Raw genomic sequence first — 25,118 nt, 5'->3', positions numbered from 1 at the left:
AGCGGGGCGCACTCATGTTGGAAGCAGCCTTCGGGCACCGATCCCTGACGATGATGAGTCTGAGGCAGAGTCGGAGGCGGAGGCAGAGTCGTCCGAGGAGGAGACCGGAGGTGACTCGGGCTCCGGCTCAGATGGTGGAGCTGGCGATGATGCTCCTGGACCTTCGTCCAGGAAGAGGACAAGGACAGACCCTCAAGCTTGAGACCAGTTGACATTGATCCAGACTTTTGTTGCTTTTCTTTTTGCTGGTAGCTTGAGCACACTGTACTGCCGCAAGCAAGTTTTATTTTCTTCAAAGCTATGTACTTGAAAAGATGATGAAATGAAACAAGCTTTTTGCCTGAAAAAGTGTTGCATTTGTACATCGCGATCGCATCGCATCATATTACATAACAATGCAAATGAGATTGATCTTTTGTCTGAAAATTGGAACACTTGCATTGTAACAACCAAGTAGTGAACCAGCTAACGTCAAAACAACTCATATAACCCACTGCTCATTCTGAACACACAGCCTACAACACGACGCTTGGTTTACTCGGCACACAGCCCATACAACGCACTGCTTATTCTGAACACACAACCCATTCTGAACAAACAATTCAATCTTGAAAAGGCGGGACGCAAAAACGGGGCACGTAAAAGTTGGAACAAACACGGATGCTCCACAATTTCCCTCTTTTCTTTTTCTTCGCGGTCCGGAACCCACATAGTCTCGGATAGGTCCTGGTTCTACTGTTCCGACATAGCCTGGGTTGAACCCTGCGGCTATTGAAAGAACCAATCTTGCTTTGCACAAATGTGGAGAATGGCACAGCACTCTGAGCACAAACAATTTTTTGAAATTGAGAAATGAGTTGTCGATCGGGTATTGAGCCTATGACCGAACACAGCGCCCCTACGACTCGACAAAAGGTACACAACCTAAACACATCGAGACATGCTCGGAGTAGACTCAAAACAAGAGTTGAGGTAAACAAAACAAAAGACATGACACACAGACGTGTTACAAAGACAAGAGACCTCTCAGTTCGCAACGAGCTAGTTTTTCCGGGTATTGTTTCCCACCCTTTCTCATTTGTGATTCTCATATCACTCGGCCCTCAGGCTCTATTTTTCTCAAAAAGCCCTTTTTCTCACTTTTTCTCTCAACGCACATCTCTCTGTTCTTCAATCTCTCGTTTTTTTTATCCCTTCCCTGAGTGGTTGATGGATAAACAAGAGGTTGTAGGTTCATGCCCAACACTGGTAGCTCGCAGCTACTTCTTTCGGAGACGTCTAGTCGATGCTCCGGATGAGGGAGTGGAGTATCTTGATCCGTTCCGACTCATGCTTCGCACTTGGCTTGATACCTCGTTGCTCGGAGGGTGAGAGAGCTTTAAGCCCTTTACAGACAGCTCCAGTTGTGCCCTTTCTAGCAAGTATGCTGGCGATGGGGGAAAGATAGGAAGCCTAACTCAACTGTGCCCCTTAGTTCATCATTTTGACCATTTTTTGTTTTGGTTTTCTACTAAAACAATTTTGACCAAAATGAGAGTTAGATTAACATACTTGTTCAATTTTTGATTTGAAAATCATGCAAGTCAGGCTATGAACACTGAAAATTTTCCTTTTTGTCTGACACTAGAGTGATGGTTTGGTCGATCGAGCAGTCTACGCGTATATCAGATTGGGGAAAAGTAATTTTTAGTCATTTTTTCATTCCTCTATCTCTCTAAAACATTTCTAAACGTAATTTCTTCACTCTCTCTCTCTCTCTAGTTCTTACCTAAAACACCTCAAATACACCTAAATCTGTTGATCTCGTCGCTCTTGTGCTTTAGAGAAAAAGATAAAGCTCATTAAGGAAAACATTTTAATCGGTGAAAACTTTCATTTTGACTTCGTCTCAAGTTAAGGCTTGCTCTCTTCTTCTTCTAAACTTGAGCTAGGGATTTCTTCACCATTCTAGTATGATTCTTAACTTCGTTATGTGCTCCTCATCAAGGATTGGGATTTGGGAGATGGAGGTTTTCATTTAGGGTTTGATTTTTAAAATGCAAAAAAAAAGAATTTTCAAATGGATTCTTGAGAAATGTTGTGGGACTGTGAATATTGTTGAGTTGTATTGAAATGTTAGAAATTCCTTCCTTAAATGTGCTTTTGAAAGTAAAAGATGTTTTATTGGAAAATCATTGATATTTGATTTATGAAAGAAAAGGAAAAGATGTTGGGTTTAAAAAGATAAGATGAATGTATCTGTTGATGATGAGTGGGGTTGGATATATATATTATCACTTCCATTTTGAAATTTATGAGATTATAGCTATTGTTGAAAATTTATCTATTGAGTAGAGATATCTGTTTTGGGCTATTGATGGAGGATAACTTTGATAGTTGTAGAAATTACATGAGGATTAGGTTCATTGAAACTAATTACTCATAAATTTTGTGTTGAGCATTGTTTCATACTTAAACATTGAAAATATATTGTTTTGAGGAAATTAGGTGTATATCTTAGTGAATCTAGTTAGGGAGTGTAGTTGTGGTTTATATTGTTGGCCTGTGTCTCCTTAGTAAAAGTCTAAAAACTTACGCAGTGAGGTGCTGATCCTTCCGGTTAGTACTGGTAAAATGACTTTGGTAGTGTTTGTGTAGCCTACTGGTAGACATGTACTTAGAGATTCCTAGTGTTTTGTATCCACTATCTTATTTTCTGATTTAAAAAGTATTGTTTTATGAATTGATATACACACAACTGAGACATTGCATTGTTTTGAAAGAAAAAGTATGCTATTTGGCAAAGGACATGCATATACATTCATCATATGACTTTGTTAATCTTCATATGTTGTGTTAAAGTACTTTTACTGGATTTTAGCTCACTCTACATGAAAACAAATTTCAGGTGTTGATGATATGCCTCCACTAAGGATGTACCTTAGAAAGACTTGGAGTCGAGAGCTTCTTTTTGTTTTTTTTTGTGTAATTATTTTTGTACAAGCCTTAGACTTTCAATGTATTGAGTTTAACTCAGTTTTGTTATACCCAAACATTGACTTAGAAAGATGTAGTCATTAAAATATAAGGACATTTACCAATAAATCCTATCTCACAAACAGATACTCTAATTAGTCTCAAGTTTTTTCTATTGATCTATTAAGTCTTATTAGTGGAGAGTTTCTTTCCGTGTGATCCTATTTTTGATTTTGGTAGTATTTTGGTGGCTAGTTATACCTTTTTATTAATGTGACAGGTATGATGTGATACTCTAATGTGGTAGGTATTAATATAACACTCTAATGATGTGACACTCTAAAAAAATTAAAAACTCCTTAGTATACTTTTTCTAAATGTGACAACGTGATGGGTATGATATGACACTCCAAAACTTTTACTCAGGAAAAAAAATTCCTCCTTAGTGTACTTTTTCAAATGTGACAATCTGACAGATATGATGTGACACTTCAATAAAAAAAACTCCTTAATGTAATTTCCTCAAGCGTGACAACGTAACAGATATGATACGACACTTCAAAAAAAATAAAAACTCCTTAATGTACTTTTCTCAAATGTGACAACGTGGTAAGTATGATGTAATACTTAAAAAAATAAAAACTTCTTAGTATACTTTTTTCTCAAACATGACAATGTAGCGGCTCTAATGTGACGCTCTAAAAAAAATTAAAAACTTCTTAGCATATTTTTTCCAAATGTGACATGTGACACTCCAACATGACGAGTTTGATGTGACATCTAAAAAAATTAAAAACTTTTTAATGTACTTTTTTCAAATGTGACACTCTAACGTGTCGGATATGATATAACACTAAACAACTCTTTAATGTATTTTTTCTAAATATAACACTTTAATGTAGCAGACAAATGAATCATTACACATCCAAAAGGACTAAATGGATTACAAGAAAAAATATGAAAATATATAGATTACAAGTCTAAAATATGAGATTTATTGGTCAATCTCCCTAAAATATAAACTTATTTATACTTCCTTTTATTCCAATTTATTTATACATGTCATTTATTATAAATTCAGAATTTAAAATTTATAAATATATATATATGTCATATTTTATACAATAACAGAATATTGATAAAAGATTAATTATTTATAATTTGCTGCTTTTTCATTAAAAATCATGAGGTGATTTGTTATTATTATCGAGGTGATTTGTTATTATTATTTTGGCACGTAATATCTCACATGCTCAATATTCATGTCAGGTAGGCTGCCAAAGCCTTAAAACAATGATCTGGTGGAATTTGAGAAAACCCACAGGAGTCTAGAGTTTTATTTAATATTTTTGTATAAAAATAAAATAAAAAAGGAAAAAAAAGAAATCCTCTCTTTTTTAGTAGTTTACATGAGTAAACCATCCATCCAAGTCTATCTTGTTCCTCTAGTTAGGAGTAGCAAGTAATACTATGTTATAACAGAAATGTAAAGAATTCAACCACATTGTAACTTCAAAAATCATGAATTGAACCTAATATATATGCATATTTACATCTATATATTTGTTGTAAAAAGTAACAAGTTAAGAACAACTTGTGTCATAGCTTGCATAGCAGCACTAATTTGTACATGGCCAGGAGCAAATCCTATATTCACAAGTTAAAAAAAAAAAAAAACCATAGTGAGAGTAGAACATTGGTGGCAACAAAAGAGATAGAAACACCTCCTTTGATAATTCACTAGTGTAACTTCTTTGCCAAAGAAAAACAAAGGTCAATCTAGAGGATCCATTCTACATCTCCCACTCTCCTCTCTGCTTGTAGAAAAAGAAGCACTGTAAATGCAACACTGTCATACCAAACACAATGAGATATGTAAACATCTATACTATATTGTAAAAGAAACAGCCAAAAAGTAAAGTTGAGTAATTTTATTTTATTTTTCCTTTTCCAAGATTGTCCATAAAGTGATTTTTTTAGCATTTAAATGAATTCTGCCATATTTTTGGTAATGGTGTGAAATTGCTCACAATTTTCAAATTCAAAGGTGATTTCTAAAAATTTCTTCTCTTTTTAGAGAGTAACACACATTATTTTGCACACATATTTGCGTGTGTCAAGAGGCTAGTGACTTATAATTTAAGTATAAATTAATTTTTTCAGCCCTTTAATTTGACTGAAATTTTGCTTTTGATTTTTAGTATTTTAATTTAAAATTTGATCCTTGTACTCAAAATTCCGGTTTCAATTTTGTTATTCCATCTAAATTACTGTTAATTTTGTGCATGTATACGTCTCAAGAGGCTGACGAATGTCAAAAAATTGTTAATTTTAATATATAATTTGAACAAAATGACCAGATTACAATTAGACTTCAAAGTATAGTGATTAAATTATTCAATTTGAAACAATAGTTGGTCAAACTGGAAGAGTTAAAAGTGTCAAATATACTCTGTGTAACAAAAATGACAAGAAAACAACTTGAAATAGAAGAATGGAAAAGAAGAAGATCATACCATTGACATTACTACTTTGATTCAAGACAGCTCACTTGCTCCCCCTAGTCCTTCACATAAGAAGCCCAATCTGGTGGCTTGGCTATCAAATTCTCCAATTGAAGAACAATCTTGGATTGGTGTTGAACCAACTCTGCTTCAACTTGAGCTGATCCATTCTCACAAATCAATCCATCCTCCAATAGTTTCTCCCACAAGATATAATTATCAGAGCTCAAATCCGGACTCAGCGGTTCAGGAGCCGCATTAATCTTTTGGTCCTGACTCGGACTACTTTCATCGTCCAACAAAGCGGAGAATAGTCTTTCCACTTCCGAATGTTTTGTTGTCAACTCCTCCTGATTCTTATTTGTTACTTGGTCCTCATTGCTTTGTGAGGCGGCTGCCAATCTCTGTTTCTTCGCGATTTGGTCATCGCACAGTTCTTTTTTCGGCCTCATAAGATGGATGAATTGATGGAAAAAGGCCGGGTTCGAGAATGCTTTGTCCATGAATATCAGTACATCTTGTTGCTTACACTCGGTGTATCCTATTCGCTCCTTAACGGCGGCAAAGTAACTCTCTGTGTTCTCTTGTTGTTGTTTCAGTTTCATGATTTCCATTTTCATTTTCATCCTGTCATTCCTTAGTTTTTCAAGCTCAGTCTCGATTCCGAAATTGGCTGAATTGAGACAGGGTCTCATGACTCCTGGTTGCTGCACATTTTGGGGGTTATGTTTTCTCCTCTCTACGTTTTTCAACAAATGTTTTTTCCCTCCTTGAAACGCTTCATTGGCAAATTCCCATCTGTCTGAATCAATCTTCTTAAAACCCTTTATACCAAAAAAAAAAATTTTTAAAAAATACACATAATTAGCAATTAGCAGGAAATTCCACAAACAATAAATTGCACATATAAGTGAATTGGTACTTTAGTCCTGTAATTTTGTAATTTCAATTTCAATCTGCACTGTCAATTTTAATATTTTATTAAAATATGATCCTCCGTCACTTACCATTATAATTCCCTCCGTCACTTTTACCATTAAAATAGAAAAAGACCATGCGATAAAATTAGAACACCACACTGAAATTTAAAATAAACTATATAGTTTTGAACAATTTTTTTTTTTTTTTTTTTTTTTTTTAAAATGTTACCAACACTGGGACTACGTTGCAAAAGTGTAAGGAAAACAAATTTCTTTGAGGAACCCTGGTGTAATTTACCCTTCAATAAATACACAAATTCAATAAATAAAATTTGAATAAAAAAACAAAAAGGTTCAATTAGCCATGAACCAAACAGAGACCTTTAGAAATAGCTATAGCAACAAAACCCACAAAGAATAAACCGCAAATTTAGAAGATAAACACTCAAATTTCATAAGTAGATCATAAATTTAATAGCAGAGAAGAGAAGAAGTTTTTTTTTTTTTTTTTTGAACGAGATGAGATTGGATTGGAAGAATATAGAGTACTTACATAAGTGTTAAGTTGGCGAATAAAGCTTGAGAAATTGTTGTGCTTGAAATATTTGGGCAAGAGATTGGTAGCGAACTGGTGATGATCCCAGACTACAAAGCTTTTTTGAGAAGCAGTCCATGAAATGATGATGTCAGTATCAGGGTCTTCCACCATGTGAAAGGTCTTCTTCAGAAATGGAGATGGTCCTGTTTCATGCAATCCCTCCATGGGTTTTGGGGCTGATGAGATTGGTGGTGAACATGGCATGGAATCACCACCACCACCACCTCCTCCTCCTACTAGCACTACTCCTTCACCACTTACACAATCATCATCAACCAATACCACTGCTTCTTCTTTGACTTCCACTACTTTCACTGTCTTCTTCTCCTCCTCCTCCTCCTCCTCCTCCTCCTCCTCAATTAAACCTCCACCACCACCACCAGGTATGTCATCATCAATCGCTACAATGTTCTCCTGCTTGATTTTTAGTGTTTCCATGAGAGACACAGAGAGTTTTGGATTAGTTTCCAAAGGAGTTGATTGTTTCTAATGCAGTGACTCTGAGAAACGAAAGGGGGAGTTTTAATACATGGAGAGAGAGAGAGAGTGAGGGTGTGTTGTCTGAACTGAGAATGGCCAAATGTTAAAAATGTGTTGCCATTTGTAGCTCCAACTTACATACAAATCCAGGCCCCTTTACTTCTGGAAACTGCTCTTTGACCCCACACCCTTGCTTTTTCTAAAACCCAAAAACAAAAATATTTGCTAGAAACCCCCCAACCTCGGCCCTTTTGTGCAGAAATTATTCCGTAAGTCCGGTACACCACTTCTTCAACCAATGAAATTTTAAAAAATAGTAGTTCTTTTTTGAATTAATCACACATCTCTATTGTGACATTTTTTCTTCTATGTATCATTCCAATTAATCGGACACGTTGCCGATGTAATGGCCCTGTTTTGTGTAAATTATTCATAATTAGAAAGTAAAATTAAAAATACTTCTTTTCTAATTTTTAAATAATTAAGCTATTTACATTATTTTTACCTAATAAATTATAAGCAGGCGTTCTAAATAAATAATAAATAAATAAAAACTAGAATCATAACCTACATCAAATAACTTGACATAAATTCTAAAATCAAAATAAGTTATAATTATCTCTATTATTTTATCTATATCAAAATATTAGCTTCTTTTGTGAAATTCAATTGTTTTAGGCAATGCAATTATCACACTTGAAAAATATATTAACTTTCTAAAACTATCTTTTGACTTTTTTAGAAAAATTAATTGTCATAATTATACTTTTTATGCATAAATTTAAAAGAATGACAAAATAAGAAATTTTATTTATTTTACATCTTAATTTTTAAAAGAAACTAATATTTGAGACAATAAAAAATTAAATAAGAGATTAGTTTTTGAAACAGAAGAAGTGATAAATTGTAACTACCCCTCAATATGCCAAATCCATTGAATAACTTTTCCTTTTTGTGAGATAAGTTTCTTTTCTGGGTCCATACCGCTTATTCTACCTCCCACATGCTCTTATTAGAGAAAATTTGGAGTCTTGAAACGCATCCTTCAACCACATCCTAGTGCCACGAATGCAACACACTTTGTCCTTTTTCAAATACACTAGTAACGTATGTGTATATATATAGAAAGATGATTAGGAGTTTTAATAAAAGAGTTTTAATGGGGAGTCAGACTCTATTGTGATGTAATATTTTGATCTTAATTTTATTTTTTTAATTTTTTTTATTCATTGTCACATCATTAAAACTCAATTAGAATTCTAAAATTAGAGAGATATATCATTATTCATATATATATATATATATATATAGTAGTAGTTTAAAAAGACCTCGGTAAGGTATAGGTAATTATTATAATATGTTTAAGTTTTATATTTTGATAATTTTTTAAAAATTAGAATATTATTTTATAAAAATATATAGGATAAATCATTAAATATATGATAAAATTATGTAGTATATCATTTTTTGATTTGTTATATATTTAACGATATAGACTCTAATTCTGTTACCATATCATTTTAGGTGAATTTATGAGTCTTTAATATTTCTTTCGAATTTCTAAAAAAGAAATTATGGTGCGTATCTTTTCTCAACAGATAAATATTAAAAAAATATTAAGATAATTCTCTCATCTAAAAAAAATTACTACGATAATTCACTGAGCTAATAAAGAAATAAAAGAAAATACATACAAATGACTAATTTTATTAATACATAAATCATACTCGCATAACAAATGATCAATTATATTAATAAGTAAATCATTAAATAATTAACAATTTATAATGATATGAAAATATTTTTAAGTTAACCATTTTGTTATATAAATAAATCATTAAGTCAATTAATAGTTTTTAATGATATGAGAAATATTTTTCTATAAATAATTTTGATAATTTATTATTGCATGGAAGAATAGTTTTTTTTTTCCCTGAGTATTGTATTAAATTAAAATTTATAACAAACGATAGTTGTAATTTCTAATATTATAGAACCGATTCATATTTTAAGCAAACCTTATGGGTGTATTTGTAATTTGTTAAAAAAATTATCTTTCATAATTGACCAAGAATATTTATGTAATTACGAAAAAACCTGTTGCATAATTGACCAAAAATGTTTGCGTAATTATGAGAAAAAAAAAATTCACTCAACATATAAACCACCATTAGTAAATTTTTCAAAATAAAATGGCGAAATCGAAAAGAAAAAACAAACCTCAAGCACCTAGTTTGAAAAGGCCTATGCAAGACACGAGCTATTATTACAGTATATTTAAACTTTATATTTTGATTTTTTTTTTTAAATTGGAATATTGTTTTATGAAATTGAATAGAATAAATCATTAAATATATGATACAATTATGTGATATGATATGTATTGTTTTTTTATTTATTATACACCTAATGATATATTCCTTTGGAATTTGTAAAATAAAAAATTATGATGTGTAGTTTTTCTCAACAGATAAATATAAAATAAATACTAAGATAATTCTGTCATATAAAAAAAACTACTATGATAATTCACTGAACTAACAATGAATCAGAAGAATATATATATATATATATACAAATGACTAATTTTATTAATACATAAATTATACTGGCATAAAAATGACCAATTTTATTAATAAGTAAATTATTAAATAAATTAACAGTTTTTAATGATATGAAAAGTATTTTCCAGTTAACCATTTTGTTAATAAATAAATAATTAACTCAAAACGGTTTTTTTTTTTTTTATATGAGAAATATTTTTCAATAAATAATTTTGATAATTTATTATTGCATAGGAGAATAATTTTTTTTTTCCCTTGAGTATTGTGTTAATTTAAAATTTATAACAAACGATAGTTGTAATTTCTAGTATTATAGGAACGATTCACATTTTAAACGAATCTTAAGGGTATATTTATAATTTGTTAAAAAATAAAATATTTATGTTTCAAAAGTGACTATGAATGTTTGCGTAATTACGAAAAAGCTTGTTGCATAATTGACCAAAAATATTTGCATAATTACAAAAAAAAAGTCACTCAACATATAGGTCATTATTAGTAAATTATTTAAAATGAAAGGGTAAAATCAGAAAGAAAATACGAACCTCAAGCAGCCTTTATAACAAACGGTAGTTGAAATTTCTAGTATTATAGGACCGATTCATATTTTAAACAAACCTTATGAGTGTATTTGTAATTTGTTAAAAAAAAAAAAAATTCTGTTTCATAATTAAACAAGAATGTTTGCGTAAGAATGTTTATGTTTCATAATAAACGATTTATGTTTCATAATTATGAAAAAACATATTTCATAATTGACCAAGAATGTTTGTGTAATTATGAAAAAAATCTATATCATAATTGACCAATAATGTTTGCATAATTACAAAAAAATCTTCACTCAATATATAGCCCACCGTTAATAATTATTCAAAATGAAAGAGCAAAATAAAAAAATAAAAAAATGAACTTCAAGCAGCTAAGCGGTTATATATATACACTAGTTGAAAAAGGCATGTGAAAGGCACGTGAAAGGCACGGACTATTATTACAATATGTTTAAGTTTCGTATTTTGATAATTTTTTAAAAATTAAAATATTATTATATGAAATTGAATAAAATAAGTCATTAGATATATGATAGAATTATGTCGTACGGTATGTATCATTTTTTGATTTGTTATACACCCAATAATGTAGACTCCAATTCTGTTACCATATCATTTTGGGTGAATTTATGAGTCTTTAACATTTCTTTCGGAATATATTTAAAAAAAATTATGGTATGCATCTTTTCTCATAAGATAAATATAAAACAAATACGAAGATAATTCTCTCATCTAAAAAAAATTACTAAGATAATTCACTGAACTAATAAAGAAACAGGGTAAAATACATATATATATATATATATACACACAAATGATTAATTTTATTAATATATAAATCATACGCGCATAACAAATAATCAATTTTATTATTAAGTAAATCATTAAGTCGCTATTTGGCGTTAGCTTTTTTAGTTGACTTTTTTAAGTTGGAACTTTTTTAGCTTGAGATTAAAAAGTTCATTTGATTTGGCTTTTTTTACTTTTGTGAGAGAAAAAATGAAATAATTATAGTTTGAATGTGATATTTTATCTTATTAGCTTATTTAGCATATTTTGTCTTTTGTGTTTTTTTAACCTAACTAAGTTAGCAAAATGAAGGCTAAGTAAATTAACAATTTTTAATGAGATGAAAAATATTTTTCAATTAACCATTTTGTTAATAAGTAAATCATTAAATCAATTAACAATTTTTAATGATATAAGAAATATTTTTCATTAAACAATTTTGATAATTTATTATTGCATAGGAGAATAAATTTTTTTTCTATGAGAATTTTGTTAAATTAAAATTTATAACAAACGATAGTTGTAATTTCTAGTATTATAGGACCGATTCATATTTTAAACAAATCTTATGGATATATGTAACGCCCCGAAATAAATACTATAAACCATCCATTACAGTAAGTAAATAACAATGCGAATCATAGTATAATGTCGTTTCATTGCATAAGACTCAATTGTACAAAAGGGTGACATATGCGAATATACATTCATAAGTCCTCACCCTGAATCTATAACATGAATCAATAATGAATATATGAAATAGAAATTAAACAAATAATTGAAATGCCCTCAAGGCTACAACTTTCCAAAACTATACTTGGTTACATTAAAATGGATTTAAATCCAATACCTATAAAGCTCTAGGATTGTACAAAATAATAACATGTAAACAAAATCAAGCCTTTGCTCTAATCCTCCGAACCTACTACCTTGGCAGAGGTGTAACGCCCCTAAATAAATGTCATAAATCCATCCAAGACCATATGTAAATAACAATATGAATCAGAGTATAATGTTCTTTCATTTTATGAGAGTTAATAGTACAAAAGAGTTTAACTAAATAAATGCCCTACATGCTTACATCTTTCCAAAACCATACTTGGTTACAATAAAAGTTGATATAAATCCAATACATGTAAAACCCTTGGCTTGAATCAAAATATTAACATAATACACAAAAAAGAAACCTTCAGCCCCGATTCCTCCCAAGCTATTGCCTTGGTGGAGGGATATCACCAACACCAGAAAACGTTTTTTCCAAATAGAGTGAGAAAAAGCCCAGTAAAAATAATCTAACACAAAGTATGAATCTTAACAAAGATATAAGTATGATAAACATATCCAATGCCCACGATAAAATCATTTATAACTTTTTTACAAAATCATGTCATGCCGAGCTTTATATCTCAATTCATGTTATTCTCATTTCATAAGTCATTCACTATTCCATGCCGACAACCAAACTGAGGATATAACTCAGTGGGTTTCTAACCAACACAAACATTATACAAATACTTCCATTTTTCCATTTTACGGATATTTCGTCTGCGGGAATTGGCACCTATGTATACGCGCGATTTTTAGGACTTTCACCTTAGACACACATACCAACTTAATTTAATGGAGTCTATCTCATTTTCTTCTCTCAAACGTGGCGTACATCCACTTTCTTCTCCCAGACATCATACATTTATAATGTATAAAACACATAGTCATGTTCAATGATAACGGATAAGAGATTAGTTTCAATTCATCTAATCCTTATGCAATTTCTACAACAATCATAGTTATCCTCCACCAATAGCTCAAAACAAATATTTCTAAACAGATATACAATCTCCAAGACAGATAAATTATCCAAATTCCCATAGGTGAGAAGTAATACATATCCAACTCTACCATTTATATAAACATCCATTTAATTTCATATTCTCAATACCAATTTCATTTATTTATACAAAATAACTATTGGAGACATTTTAGGGCAAAACTCAATTTTCTTCCAAAATCCATCTCGAGTATCAAAATCAATAAATTTATTACAACACAACCTTACGTCTACTCCCATAACCATTTTCAATACAACATTTGAAAACCCATCTTTTGATTTTAAATCAAAATCCTAAGTTTGTTTAAAATCATCCCAAATTTCAATATTCTTTACACATTAACAAATAATTAAGTTAAAACTCATAAAAAAGTGTAGAAAGTCTCTACCTCGAAGCTAGAGATCAAGAAAGCAATGGTGGAGCTTCAAAGATGCCGAAACCAAGCTTTATTCAGATCAAAATTTAGCCATTGAGGTACTCTATCTTTTTAACAAAGGCATATGGATAGAGAAACCACCAAATATAGGTAAAAATATAGAGAGAGAGTGCATTTTAGAGAGAAAAGGCTCTAGATCTAGGGATTTGAGAGAAAAAGATGTGAAAAAGTAATATAGAAAGGTGTTGCTGCGAACTGATATATACATAGTCTGCTTGAGTGCAAGAAATGACGCTTGAGCATCAAACACAATAAGTTGCTTCGCTCAAGCGCAAGAAGTCTCACTTGAGCACAGAATACACATTTTCAATAGTTTTGTAGACAACAAACCAATGCTCAAGCACAAGAAAGGCCGATCGAGCTGAGATCGCTCGAGCGCAAGAAAGCACCGCTCAAGTGTAGAATACACTCTCCTAGTAGTATTGTAGACCTACAAAAGTACTAAGAGTTCACAAAGCCTGCTCGAGTACAAGAAGTGCCGCTTGAGTAGAGGAGTAAAATTCTAGGTAACAAAAGTTTGAAAACCAAGCAACCAATTTGTTCCAAACATAACCATTACAATCTAATAGCCAAACTCAAGGAAGGATGAGGGGAAAAAGACATGAACAACACTATGAAACCATGAAACCCAAGTCGAAGATACAAAAGGGTCGGGTTAAAACCGAAATTGCTATAGGAGGCATCTCACCAACACCTGAAAATGGTTTTTCTATATAAGGTAAGTCAAAGCCCAGTAGAAATAATCTAACACAATATATCAATCTTAATAAAGATATTAAGTTTTTATCCACATGCAATGTCCATATCAAAACGTTTTACATTTTCTTTCTAACAACAATGCCATGCTCAGTCTATATCACAGTTCTTAAGTCATGCTCTTTATAGTAGAAAATAAGAGGGAAATCTCAAACCAATACAACCTTTCACAGATATTTCGTCCACGAGAAACCGTCGAACGACACCCATATAAACGTTGTCTATACAAGCACTACTATTACCATTTTACTGATATTTCATCCGCGGGAATCGGTATCCATGTATACGTACGTTTTTCGAGACTTTTAACTTGGGTACACAGACCAATTTAATTTGGTGATACACACATCTTTCTAACATTCACCCATTTTTCTCAAATTCATATACATTTGCAATGTATTAAATAAGCAACAATGTTCAATGCACATGGATGAGAAATTAGTTTTAATTCACCTAATCCTCCTGTAATTTCCACAACGATCATAGCTATCCTCCACTGATAGCCCAAAACAGATATTCTAAACATATGTAAAATCTCTAATACAGATAAACTTTCCAAAATTTAAGATGTGAGCGATAATATATATCCAACTTCTTCATCCATATCAACATCCACCTAATTTTACATTTTCAACATCAATTTCATTTATTTATACAAAATAAATATTATAGACATTTAGGGAAAAACCCATTTTTCTTCCAAAATCCAATTCAAGTACCAAATCAACAATTTTGTCATAATTCTACCTCATTTCCCATCCCACAACCATTTTCAATACATCCATTTGAAAACTCATCTTTTAATTTTAAATCAAAATCCTAGGTTTGTTCAAAATCCTCCAAAATCACAAGATTGTCTCACAAAAACATATAACTAAGTTACAAATCATAAAAGAGCGTAGAAAATCCCTACTTCAAAGCTAGAAGACATAGGAGAGAATGGAGAAACCTCAAGGAAGTCAAAATCCAACTCTATTCGGATGAAAACGAAGCTATAGGTGAGCTTTACATTTTTAACAAAAGAAGTAGGGTAGAGAAATGGGTAGATCATGGTGTATTTGTAGAGAAAGAGTAAGTTCTAGGGAGAGAAGCTCTAGATTTAGGTTTTGAAATGTTTAGAGAAAGAGAGAGATGAAAAAGTGATGTAAAAAGTGATTTTTACGAACTGATATATATACAATCCGCTCAAGCGCAAGATGTGTCGCTCGAGCGCAGAATACACACTCTCAATAATTTTGCAGACAACAGACCAACATTCGAGCACAAGAAGGGCCGCTCGAGCCAAGCTCGCTCAAGCGCAAGAAACACCGCTCGAGCGTAGAATACACTCTTCCAGTAGTTTTGCAGACCTGCAAAAGTATTGAGAATTTACAAAGATCACTCTACGCTCGAGCGTAGAGGTCAAAATCTGGACAACTAAAGTTTTGAGAAATAAGCTGCCAAACCGTTGCAAACACGACCAATACATCCCAATAGGCAAACTCAATGAAGGAAAAGAAGAATAATATCAGAACAACAGTACAAAACCAAGAAACCTAAATCCAGAATATCAAATGGGTCGAGTCTAAACCAGAATCGCTATAGTATATTTGTAATTTGTTAAAAAATAAAATATTTATTTTCATAATTGACTAAGAATGTTTACGTAATTACCAAAAAACTTGTTTCATAATTAACCAAGAATGTTTATATAATTACGAAAAAACTTGTTGCATAATTAACTAATAATGTTTACGTAATTACGAAAAAAAATTCACCTAACACATAGGCCACCATTGGTAAATTATTCAAAATGAAAGGGTAAAATCAGAGAGAGAGAGAAAAAAAAAATGAATTTCAAATGATTAAGCAGTTCTTATATATATATACTAGCGGTTCACACAGGATACGTGAAAAATTGAAATAAAAATAAAAATAATTAATAAAAAATTTACCCTCATATATATGTATTGTTTACTACGTCAAAATTGGGCTTTAGCGGCGGTTTTTTACCGCCGTTAAAGGCTGTAAAACCGTCGTTAAAGCCTTTAACGGCAGTATTAACGGCGGTTTTGTTACCGCCGTTTATGCGCGTGTCGAAAAAAGTACAACCGTCGTAAAAAGGTAAATTACCGTTGTTAAAAGTCGACCAAAAACGGCGGTAACATAGGACCAAAAACAGTGGTTTTTTACCGCCGTAAATAGGTTCAAATTTTTCAAACAATAATTCTTTCTTCTTGCACTTCCCAAGTCTTGAACCCTCAACCTCTCATCCACCCACACTAACCACTCTACCATAGCCACTCTTCATAAAATATATTCCCTAAATAAATATTTAAACATTACTTTTACTTTATTGTAGATGGTTTCGCTGGAGTTTCGCCGGCAAAGAGCGCCATCATTAACGGCGGTAATGATTGGGCATTAGCGGCGGTTTTGTTATCGCCGTTAAAAGTGGGCATTAACGGCGGTTTTTTTAACGGCGGTAACAAAACCGCCGTTAATAGTACCTTTAACGACGGTTTTCGTTACCGCCGTTAAAAAAATCGCCGTTAATGCCCTGTTTTGGCGTAGTATAACCGGTAATTTTTTTTTTTAATTTTTCTTAAACCCAAAGTCTCGTGTACTTCTTTTATATAACCTTTTTTTTTTTGTTGTTGTGATAAATAGAAGAGAAATTCTTGAAACTAATTCTATTTTTTTTTTTGGTTTTTTAAATAGAAAAGAAAGTCCTGAAGCTAATTCTAAGTCTAGTGTAATTTTCATTTGAACTTTATATTTTTAATTGGGGAAATTATAAAATAAAATAAAAAACCTATAATTTAACCTATGTGACAAAATAAATCATAAGCTTTTTATTTTATCAATTTAAACTTTAAATTTTTGATTTATTTTTTTATCTAAACCATTAATTGGTTTGGCATGCTTAAAAAAAGTCAAAAAGTCACTATCATTTTTGAGGGGTTGTTTGGGGTGTCCTAAATAAGTACACTTTTTGACTTTTTGGACTAAAAAGTTGAGGAAAAAAAGATGGTTGTTTGGGATAACTTTTTGACTTTTTATGAAAAAATATGTATTAAAAAATTATATAAATTAGTGTATAGGAGAAGATTGGGATGAAATAGGCAGTACGGTGGAATATTTCAGGACAGCGTGTGCAGAATGTAGCTCGGGATATGATTCCTTACTTTTCAGGCATTGAATTGGAGGTGATGTTTGGCCTGTGGGGGCCTACCATGGGTCCCTTTTTACTAATCAAAACCGTTCAATGTGTAGAAATCGTTGAATACTATATACTTATAAAAAATCACGTTGATTGGATATCGATAGCTATCTGATCGAATTATCTTTTTTTCAACCGTTAACTATACTACCATCCATTTTATAAATTTTAACTGATTTGATCATATACTTACTGATATCCGATCAATGTGATTTTTTACAGCCATATAATACTCAACGTGTTCTACATATTAAACGGTTCAGATTATTGAAACGGAATCCATGATGGGCCTCTACGAGCCGAACAACACCGTATTATTTGTGCACCTAAAGCCGTGCAATTTTTCCAAAAAGTCATCTCCGCCTGTTGGACCGCAGAGTTGTCTGAAATGTAATTATGTGTTAAATTAATTTTTTAATATTTTTTTTTTGGTGAATATTGATAATTTTTTAACTTTATAAGTAACTTTTTTATTTTTTGTCTTTTCTAAGACATGCCAAACCAGGCTTAAGTCACATCACCTCTCTAACACATCACTTCAAACCTAACCCAAACCCAACTCATATTTTATAAAAAGTCAAAAAGTGTATTTATTTAGATCATCCCAAATAACCCCATTAGTCATTAAATTTAATGTAAGTGTGCATAAAATATTTAAAATATTTTTTTCGTTGAGTTTAATGACTAAAATATTTTTTTTCCTGTCGGTTAACGAAAATAGATAAATGGTTTGAATTGATCAAATTAAAAATTCATGATTTATTTTGTTACAATGGTCAAACCTTTGAATTTTTCTTATAATTTTTCATTTTTAATTTTGTTGTAATATTATCTCTTCAAAATACATCGTTAATATTTTATACTAAAAAAGTCACACACAAATTTAAAGGGGATTGAAAAAAATAGTATCAACTCAAAATAATTGCAATGACATGGAAGTATAAGCAATTCATGCATTATTTATTTTATTTTTTTTCTTTTTGACAAAGATAGCATTAATATAATTAGATTACAACTAAAAAGATTCGTCGCTGCTCCATCAGCTTGAACCATTGACATCCTCCTCACCACATCTTAAGATGTGACTATTAGATCATTAGATTGTGTAATTAAATCTTATTCTTTTACATATTTATAATTATTTTGAGTTTATATCATTTTATTACAATTGCTCAAATTAAAATGACTAAAGTAAAATTTAAATAAAAATATAAAGACAACTAGTGCAATATATTTATTATATCAGTAGTCCTATAATTTCTTTTTATTTTCATTTTAATCCCTTTATTTCATATATGACTTTTTCATTTAAAATTTTAACAACAAATGATTAAAAAAACATTCACATTACAATAAAATTAGAAGTACAAAAGTCAATTATTGATATCCTAGTTGGGAAGGAAACATGCTCCTCTCTTGAACAAGATTTGAATCCTCTACTATAAAGTGAAAATCTGACAGTTTAGGTGAATCGGCTAGTTTCTCCCAGTTTGGCTTGTAAGGGTAGATCCTAGGAGCCTTGGGAGTGTTCTGGGTATCAAAAAAAAAAAAAAAAAACTACGGCCTACAGGAACGAAAGGAGTCTTTTGACAAGAAGCTAAAAAAGTCAATTTTTTAACTTTTTAATTTTTTTAGCCAAAAAAACTAGTTTTTTAAGTCAGAAAGTCAATTTTTTTTGGGTCAAAAAAATTATCAAAAAAGTCAAAAAATTAAAAAATTAATTTTTTATCAACTTCCCAAAATGATCCAAAATCTCAAACTAAAAAAAATCAACAGTATAATTTATCCATTGAGAGAATATTAATGCTAGTCATGTTTCTAAACCGTTGGATGGCGATTGTACGAAAAATCAGACGGTTGAGATTGTTTTGGTTCTGATCATTGTCCTTGTCGGTTTGCCTGTCTGCATGAATGCCACGTGTTGTAGAGCCAATTATTTGATGGGCTGTCAGAAAATTGTAATTTAGTGGAAGTTTTCAAAGAAAAAATTAAAATTAATGGTAAATTTTATTAATTTTAATAATTAAAATTATAAAAAATTTCATAAATTTATAAATATTTCGTAAAGATTTATTGATTTGCAATTTTCCTTTTGCTAGGGACCTACAAACAAAGATAAGAATGGTAGGTTGTGATTTGGCCCAAGTGCCTTTGCTACTAATTTTTTTTTTTTTTATATATATATAACTTGAGGTAAATTTTATTTTGCATCCTGATCATTATCATGCTCCCCCAACACCCTTCTAATTATGATAGGGGAAAAAGTTGGGATATTTTTTTTTGGAATCTCCACTACTCTCAATGTATTGTAATTGGTTAATTTTTTTTTTTTGGTTTTGGCTGACATGTGTCTATGGAGAGTTGTAGGGGTTAAAAAAAGAGTCTGTATCATTTCTGTTATGATAGTTACTTTCAAACTTTTACTCTTTCTATTTTAAAATATTAGTTTTTTATTTTATTTTTTATTATTTTAAAATATTAGTCAATTTTTAAAAATTAAAGAATAAAATAATATGAATTTATTATTTTGCCTTTCTTTTAAATGTATTAATAACACAAAAGTATAATTATGATAATTGATATTTCTCAAAAAATATATTATCAAAGGATAATTTTAAAAAATTAATATTTTTAAAGTATAATAATTGTACTATTAAAAAAATTAAATTTCTCAAAAAAAATCATTATTTTGGAACGGAAGAAATAATAAAATTACTAGCAGCGCATGTGCAACAACTATTTTTGAAAGAAATTTTTTTTTAATTAAAATTGTTTTAAATGTTAACTAGACTCACAAGATGGCTTCTTAGTTTTTTTTTTTTTTTTTTTTAATTTTTAATTAAGGAGAGTACAATTTGTAAAAACAATAATCACTATGCTTGGTTACCACTTTTCAAAAAAACTTTTTAGAAAATTCTACTTTCTTATTTTTTGTATTTTTTTATTTTTACTGAATTTTTTTAATATTTTGAGCAATTTTTTTAAATTTTAAGACATACCTAACATAAATATACCTAAAAAGTAAAAAAAATGAAAAAAAACCTTTTAAAAATTCACTAAATACTAAAAATACAAAAAAAAATACGAGAATTCAATACATTTTTTGTATTTTTATGTATTTATTAATTTTTAAAAATATTTTTTCACAAATTTTTTATCTTTTAAATACATCTAAGTAAGGTGCATCTAAAAAAGTAAAAAAAAATGTTTAAAATTTTAAAAATACTAACTAAAAACAAAAAAATATGAAAACTAAAAAATTCAATTTTCAAAAAACTTAATTCAAAAAACTCAAAGCAAATACACTGAATGATTGTCAATTGCAATTGATTTGAAAAAGTGGCTCTTTGGCTACAATAGAATTCTAGAACTTTTGGTCTAGTAGTTTCTTATGTGGTATAGGATCTTGGGTTCAATTTTTATAGGGAGTTGTTTAATACTTTTTATAGTAATATTTATTTATTTCTATTATGGGGTTGTTTGTAATTAGTAGTAATTCTTAGGTTTTATTGATTTTCTAATTATTATGAACTAGCCGTTTATTTGATGATATAAATATTTATCATATTTGTTAGATAAATGTACAGAGGGTGGAGAAAAGAGAGAAGATTGTATTGATGATTAGAATATTTCATTACGTGATTATAATTATTTAATTACATTGATTGTATACACATTACAAGAGGGATAAGACAAAAGAGAAGGAGATAATGAAGTCAAGATATATGAGCGGGAGGAGGCTCGAGGAGGTGCCTTGTCATGGTGGCTTGACTTGTTAGATAAATGTATAGAGGGAGAAGAAAAGAGAGAAAATTGTATTAATTACTAGATTACTTGATTATATGATTACTTGATTACATTGATGGTGGTAACACAACTATATATATACACATTACAAGGGAGATAAAATAAAAGAGAGGGAGACGATGAAATCAAGATATGTGAGTGGAAGAGGCTTAAGAAGGTGGCTTTCAATGGTTTATCGTGGTGGCTTGACTTGTATACCTTTAATTCACACTAGATATGCTAACACGCTCCTTCCTTCCTCAAACTCAAGTAGGATAAGTATCAACCAACTTGAGTTTGGAGAGAGAAACAAAATGTGAAAATAAACTAAATATAAAATAGAATAGATCCGAAGCAAATAAATTGCAAAGTTCGAATGAGAGCAAAGGTGATAAGATATCACCTATATCACCTATATCAGATATATCAAATAGGGATAGCTGCAGCATCACTCCTAATACAGATGCACATACACACACAGTATCTCATCCATCAGAGAGTTAGAGTTTGTTAGAGTCTATACCAGAATTAGTTTCCAACTCTGTTAGTTGTAACTGATTGTAAAGGTGTATATATACACCATGTAAATGGATTTACTGAATTAATGATTAGAATAAATAAAATACAATCTTTCATCATGGTATCAGAGCATTGAGCTCCTCCGAGCACAGGCATCCATGGCTGCTTCGAGTTCTGGCTTTACACTTCCTCCAGATCTTTCTTTGCTTCTTTCCAATTTATCCTCCTTTGTTACAGTTAAACTTGATACATCAAATTTTGTGATTTGGAAATCACAATGGCAGAAAATTCTGCGAGCTACAGAACTTCTTGGATATGTTGATGATCCAAGTTCATGTCCACCATTAACTGTTCTTGATGATTCAGGTAAGAGTGTTTCCAATCCGGATCGAGTGAAATGGAATCGTGTTGATGCACATCTGTTGAGTTGCATGACTGCTACTCTTTCTCCATCAATCTACTCCACGGTTTTACACTGTAATCATTGTTCTGAAGTATGGTCTGTCTTGCATCAGCGTTACACTTCCTTTTCTCGGTCTCATGTTCATCAATTGAAGAACCAATTGAATAGTATTTCTAAGAAAACTGATTCAATGACTGTATATCTTGCAAAAATCAGAGAAGTAATTGATCAGTTAGCTCTTGTTTTGGTGGTAATTGACGATGAAGATTTAGTGTTGATAACTCTTAACGGATTACCAGATGAGTATGATGCATTCGCTACTTCCATTCGAGCCAGATCTGGTTTTATTACTATGGAAGAGGTGTCTTCTCTTCTTTGTTCTAAAGAGATTCATATGGAGGCTAAACTCAAGAAGTCTTCTTCTGATCCAACAGTTGCCTTCTCCTCTATTAAAGGCAACTCTTCATCTCGTGGTTCTGGTTACAGAGGAGGCAGATCTCAGTCTCGAGGTAATAAAGGTGGACGGTTTCAGTCTAGAGGCTATCATTATAATGGTAGAGGTGGTGCTAATCGCGGACGAGGCAGATCATTTTTTCCTCCATCTCAATGCCAAATCTGTGGAGGTTTTGGTCACATAGCCATTGATTGCTGGTATAGAATGGATTCTCAATTCCATTATTCTTCTGGTTCCTCCTCCTCACCATCTGCTCAACACTCCAAAGCATTTGTGGCTTCTTCCAATGCTTCGGTTACAGATTCATCTATTGCACCAGTGCCTTGGTATCTTGATTCTGCGGCCACTGATCACATTACCAATGATATGAGTAATTTGAGTTGCTACCAACCTTACCAAGGTTCTGATCAAATTACTATTGGAAATGGTAATTCTATACCAATTCACCACACTGGTAAAGGGCTTTTACCTCTTTCAAATTAAATACTCTTCTTCACACTTCTTCTATTTCTTCAAATCTGCTTTCTATTCACAAATTAGCCAGAGATAACAATTGTTTTATTACATTTGATTATGCTAACTTTGTGATTCAGGACAAGCATTCGAAGAGAGTGCTTCACAAAGGAACTAACATCAATGGTCTCTACCATTTCCTTCCGTCTTCATTTGCTGCTGCATGTTGTCCACAAGCTCATCTTAGTTCTAAGAATTCCTTAGCCTCTGCTACTGAGGACATTTGGCATAATAGACTTGGTCATCCAAGTTCACTGAAATTGTCTCATCTTAGGAAGCATTTGAATTTTGTTTCTAATAATGTTGCACATAAGACAGTCTCTTCAAATTGTGTTGACTGCTGTGTTGCTAAAAGCCATAGGCTTCTATTTCATTTGTCTAATTCCACTAGCAATCAACCTCTTTCCTTAATTCATAGTGATGTATGGGGGCCTTTTCAGTCTGCTTCTTCTTACAAATTTTATGTGCTTTTTGTGGATGATTTTTCCAAATTCACTTGGCTTTATCCTTTATCTTTTAAGAGTGAGGTTTATTCCAAATTCATTGAGTTTAACGCCTATGTGGAAAAACAATTTCAGACTTCTTTACAAATTCTGCGAACAGATGGTGGAACTGAATTTTTTAATAACAAAATGACTCATTTGCTTGCTTCCGAGGGTATTGTTCATCAGCATTCTTGTCCTTACACACCATCTCATAATGGTGTTGCCGAGAGAAAGCATAGGCATATAGTTGATACCACTATTGCATTATTACATCATGCTTCTATGCTTATTAAGTACTGGTTTGATGCCATTGCTGTGGCTACTTTTTTAATCAACCGGTTGCCTTCTTCTCAGCTAGCTCATAAATCTCCTTTTGAGTTGTTGTTTCACGTCATTCCTGATTACTCTCATCTTCGGGTTTTTGGATGTCAATGTTTCCCTTGGCTCAAGCCTTATGTGACTCATAAACTTCAACCTCGCTCTATGTCTTGTGTCTTCTTAGGGTATCATCCATTTGCCAAAGGTTACAGGTGTTTAGACCCTCTTACAGGTCATGTGTATCTTTCTCGGCATGTTCATTTTAATGAATCTTGTTTTCCTTTTCATACTCCTTCTCAGTCTGCACCTGCACCTTCTTCTTTGTCTTCTTTACATCAGTTTTTTTGGTCTTCTCCTCTTTTGCCTTCTAAGCAGCTCCGTTCTGCTTCTCTGCCTTCTGCTGTTTTACAGCATAGGTCTGTTGTCCAGTCTCCTGTTCTGCAGCCTCACACTGCTGCTCCTCCTGTTGCTTCTCCTCTGCTGCCATCCAGATCTGCTGCTCTGTAGCCCCGTTTTGTTCCTCTGTCTTCTGCTGGTCTGCAGCACGGGTCTGCACCAGGACAGCCTCATGCTGACCCAGGTTCCCATGTTTCCTCTGTTCCTCTGCAGCAGCCTATCCCTATCCAGTCTATTGCCATTCAACTTCCTTTACATCCTCCATCTACAGCTCTTAATTCTCATCCTATGATCACTCGGTCTAAAGCTTCTTTTTCAGCCTTCACACCAGCCTCAAAGCCTACTTCTTCTTTTCCCTTTGTTGATACTAAACCACCCTCCTATAAAGAGGCTCTTTTATCTCCTATTTGGCTTCAAGCTATGCAAGAAGAAATGAATGCCATGCATGCTCAACATACTTGGTCTCTTGTGCCTTTGCCTTCTGAAAAACAAGCTATAGGCTACCGATGGGTTTTTAAAGTTAAAAGAAATTCTGATGGTAGTATTGCTCGACACAAAGCCAGGTTGGTGGCTAAGGGATATCTTCAACAACATGGTATTGATTTTCAAGAGACTTTCAGTCCCATTGCCAAACAACCTACTATTCGCATTCTCTTGTGTTTG

At 31.7% G+C, this 25,118-nt stretch overlaps 1 protein-coding gene across 1 annotated transcript; it reads right to left on the bottom strand.

Annotated features, from left to right (window-relative positions):
• Window positions 1-4,462: 4,462 nt before the first annotated feature.
• On the bottom strand, window positions 4,463-7,551 carry LOC114263759 (heat stress transcription factor A-2). The gene is made up of 3 exons (XM_082867945.1): window positions 6,933-7,551; window positions 5,472-6,283; window positions 4,463-4,804 (listed from the first exon to the last, which is right to left on the bottom strand). The coding sequence occupies exons 1-2, from the start codon at window positions 7,413-7,415 to the stop codon at window positions 5,516-5,518; spliced, it is 1,251 nt and encodes a 416-aa protein (XP_082724071.1). The 5' UTR covers window positions 7,416-7,551; the 3' UTR covers window positions 4,463-4,804; window positions 5,472-5,515.
• Window positions 7,552-25,118: the final 17,567 nt, after the last annotated feature.

Source organism: Camellia sinensis, chromosome 5, assembly GCF_055761805.1.
Source record: "Camellia sinensis isolate YWXY chromosome 5, ASM5576180v1, whole genome shotgun sequence".
NCBI classification, from domain to species: domain Eukaryota; kingdom Viridiplantae; phylum Streptophyta; class Magnoliopsida; order Ericales; family Theaceae; genus Camellia; species Camellia sinensis.
Note: the sequence above shows the minus strand (reverse complement) of the source record. Positions and strands in the feature narration are given on the sequence as shown.

Bases quoted from the DNA above. Each gene is read 5' to 3' on its own strand.
- LOC114263759 (XM_082867945.1), bottom strand. From the start codon at position 7,415: ATGGAAACACTAAAAATCAAGCAGGAGAACATTGTAGCGATTGATGAT. The intron at 6,284-6,932 runs GTAAGTACTCTA...TTTGGTATAAAG, and splicing joins TTCGCCAACTTAACACTTAT to GGTTTTAAGAAGATTGATTC.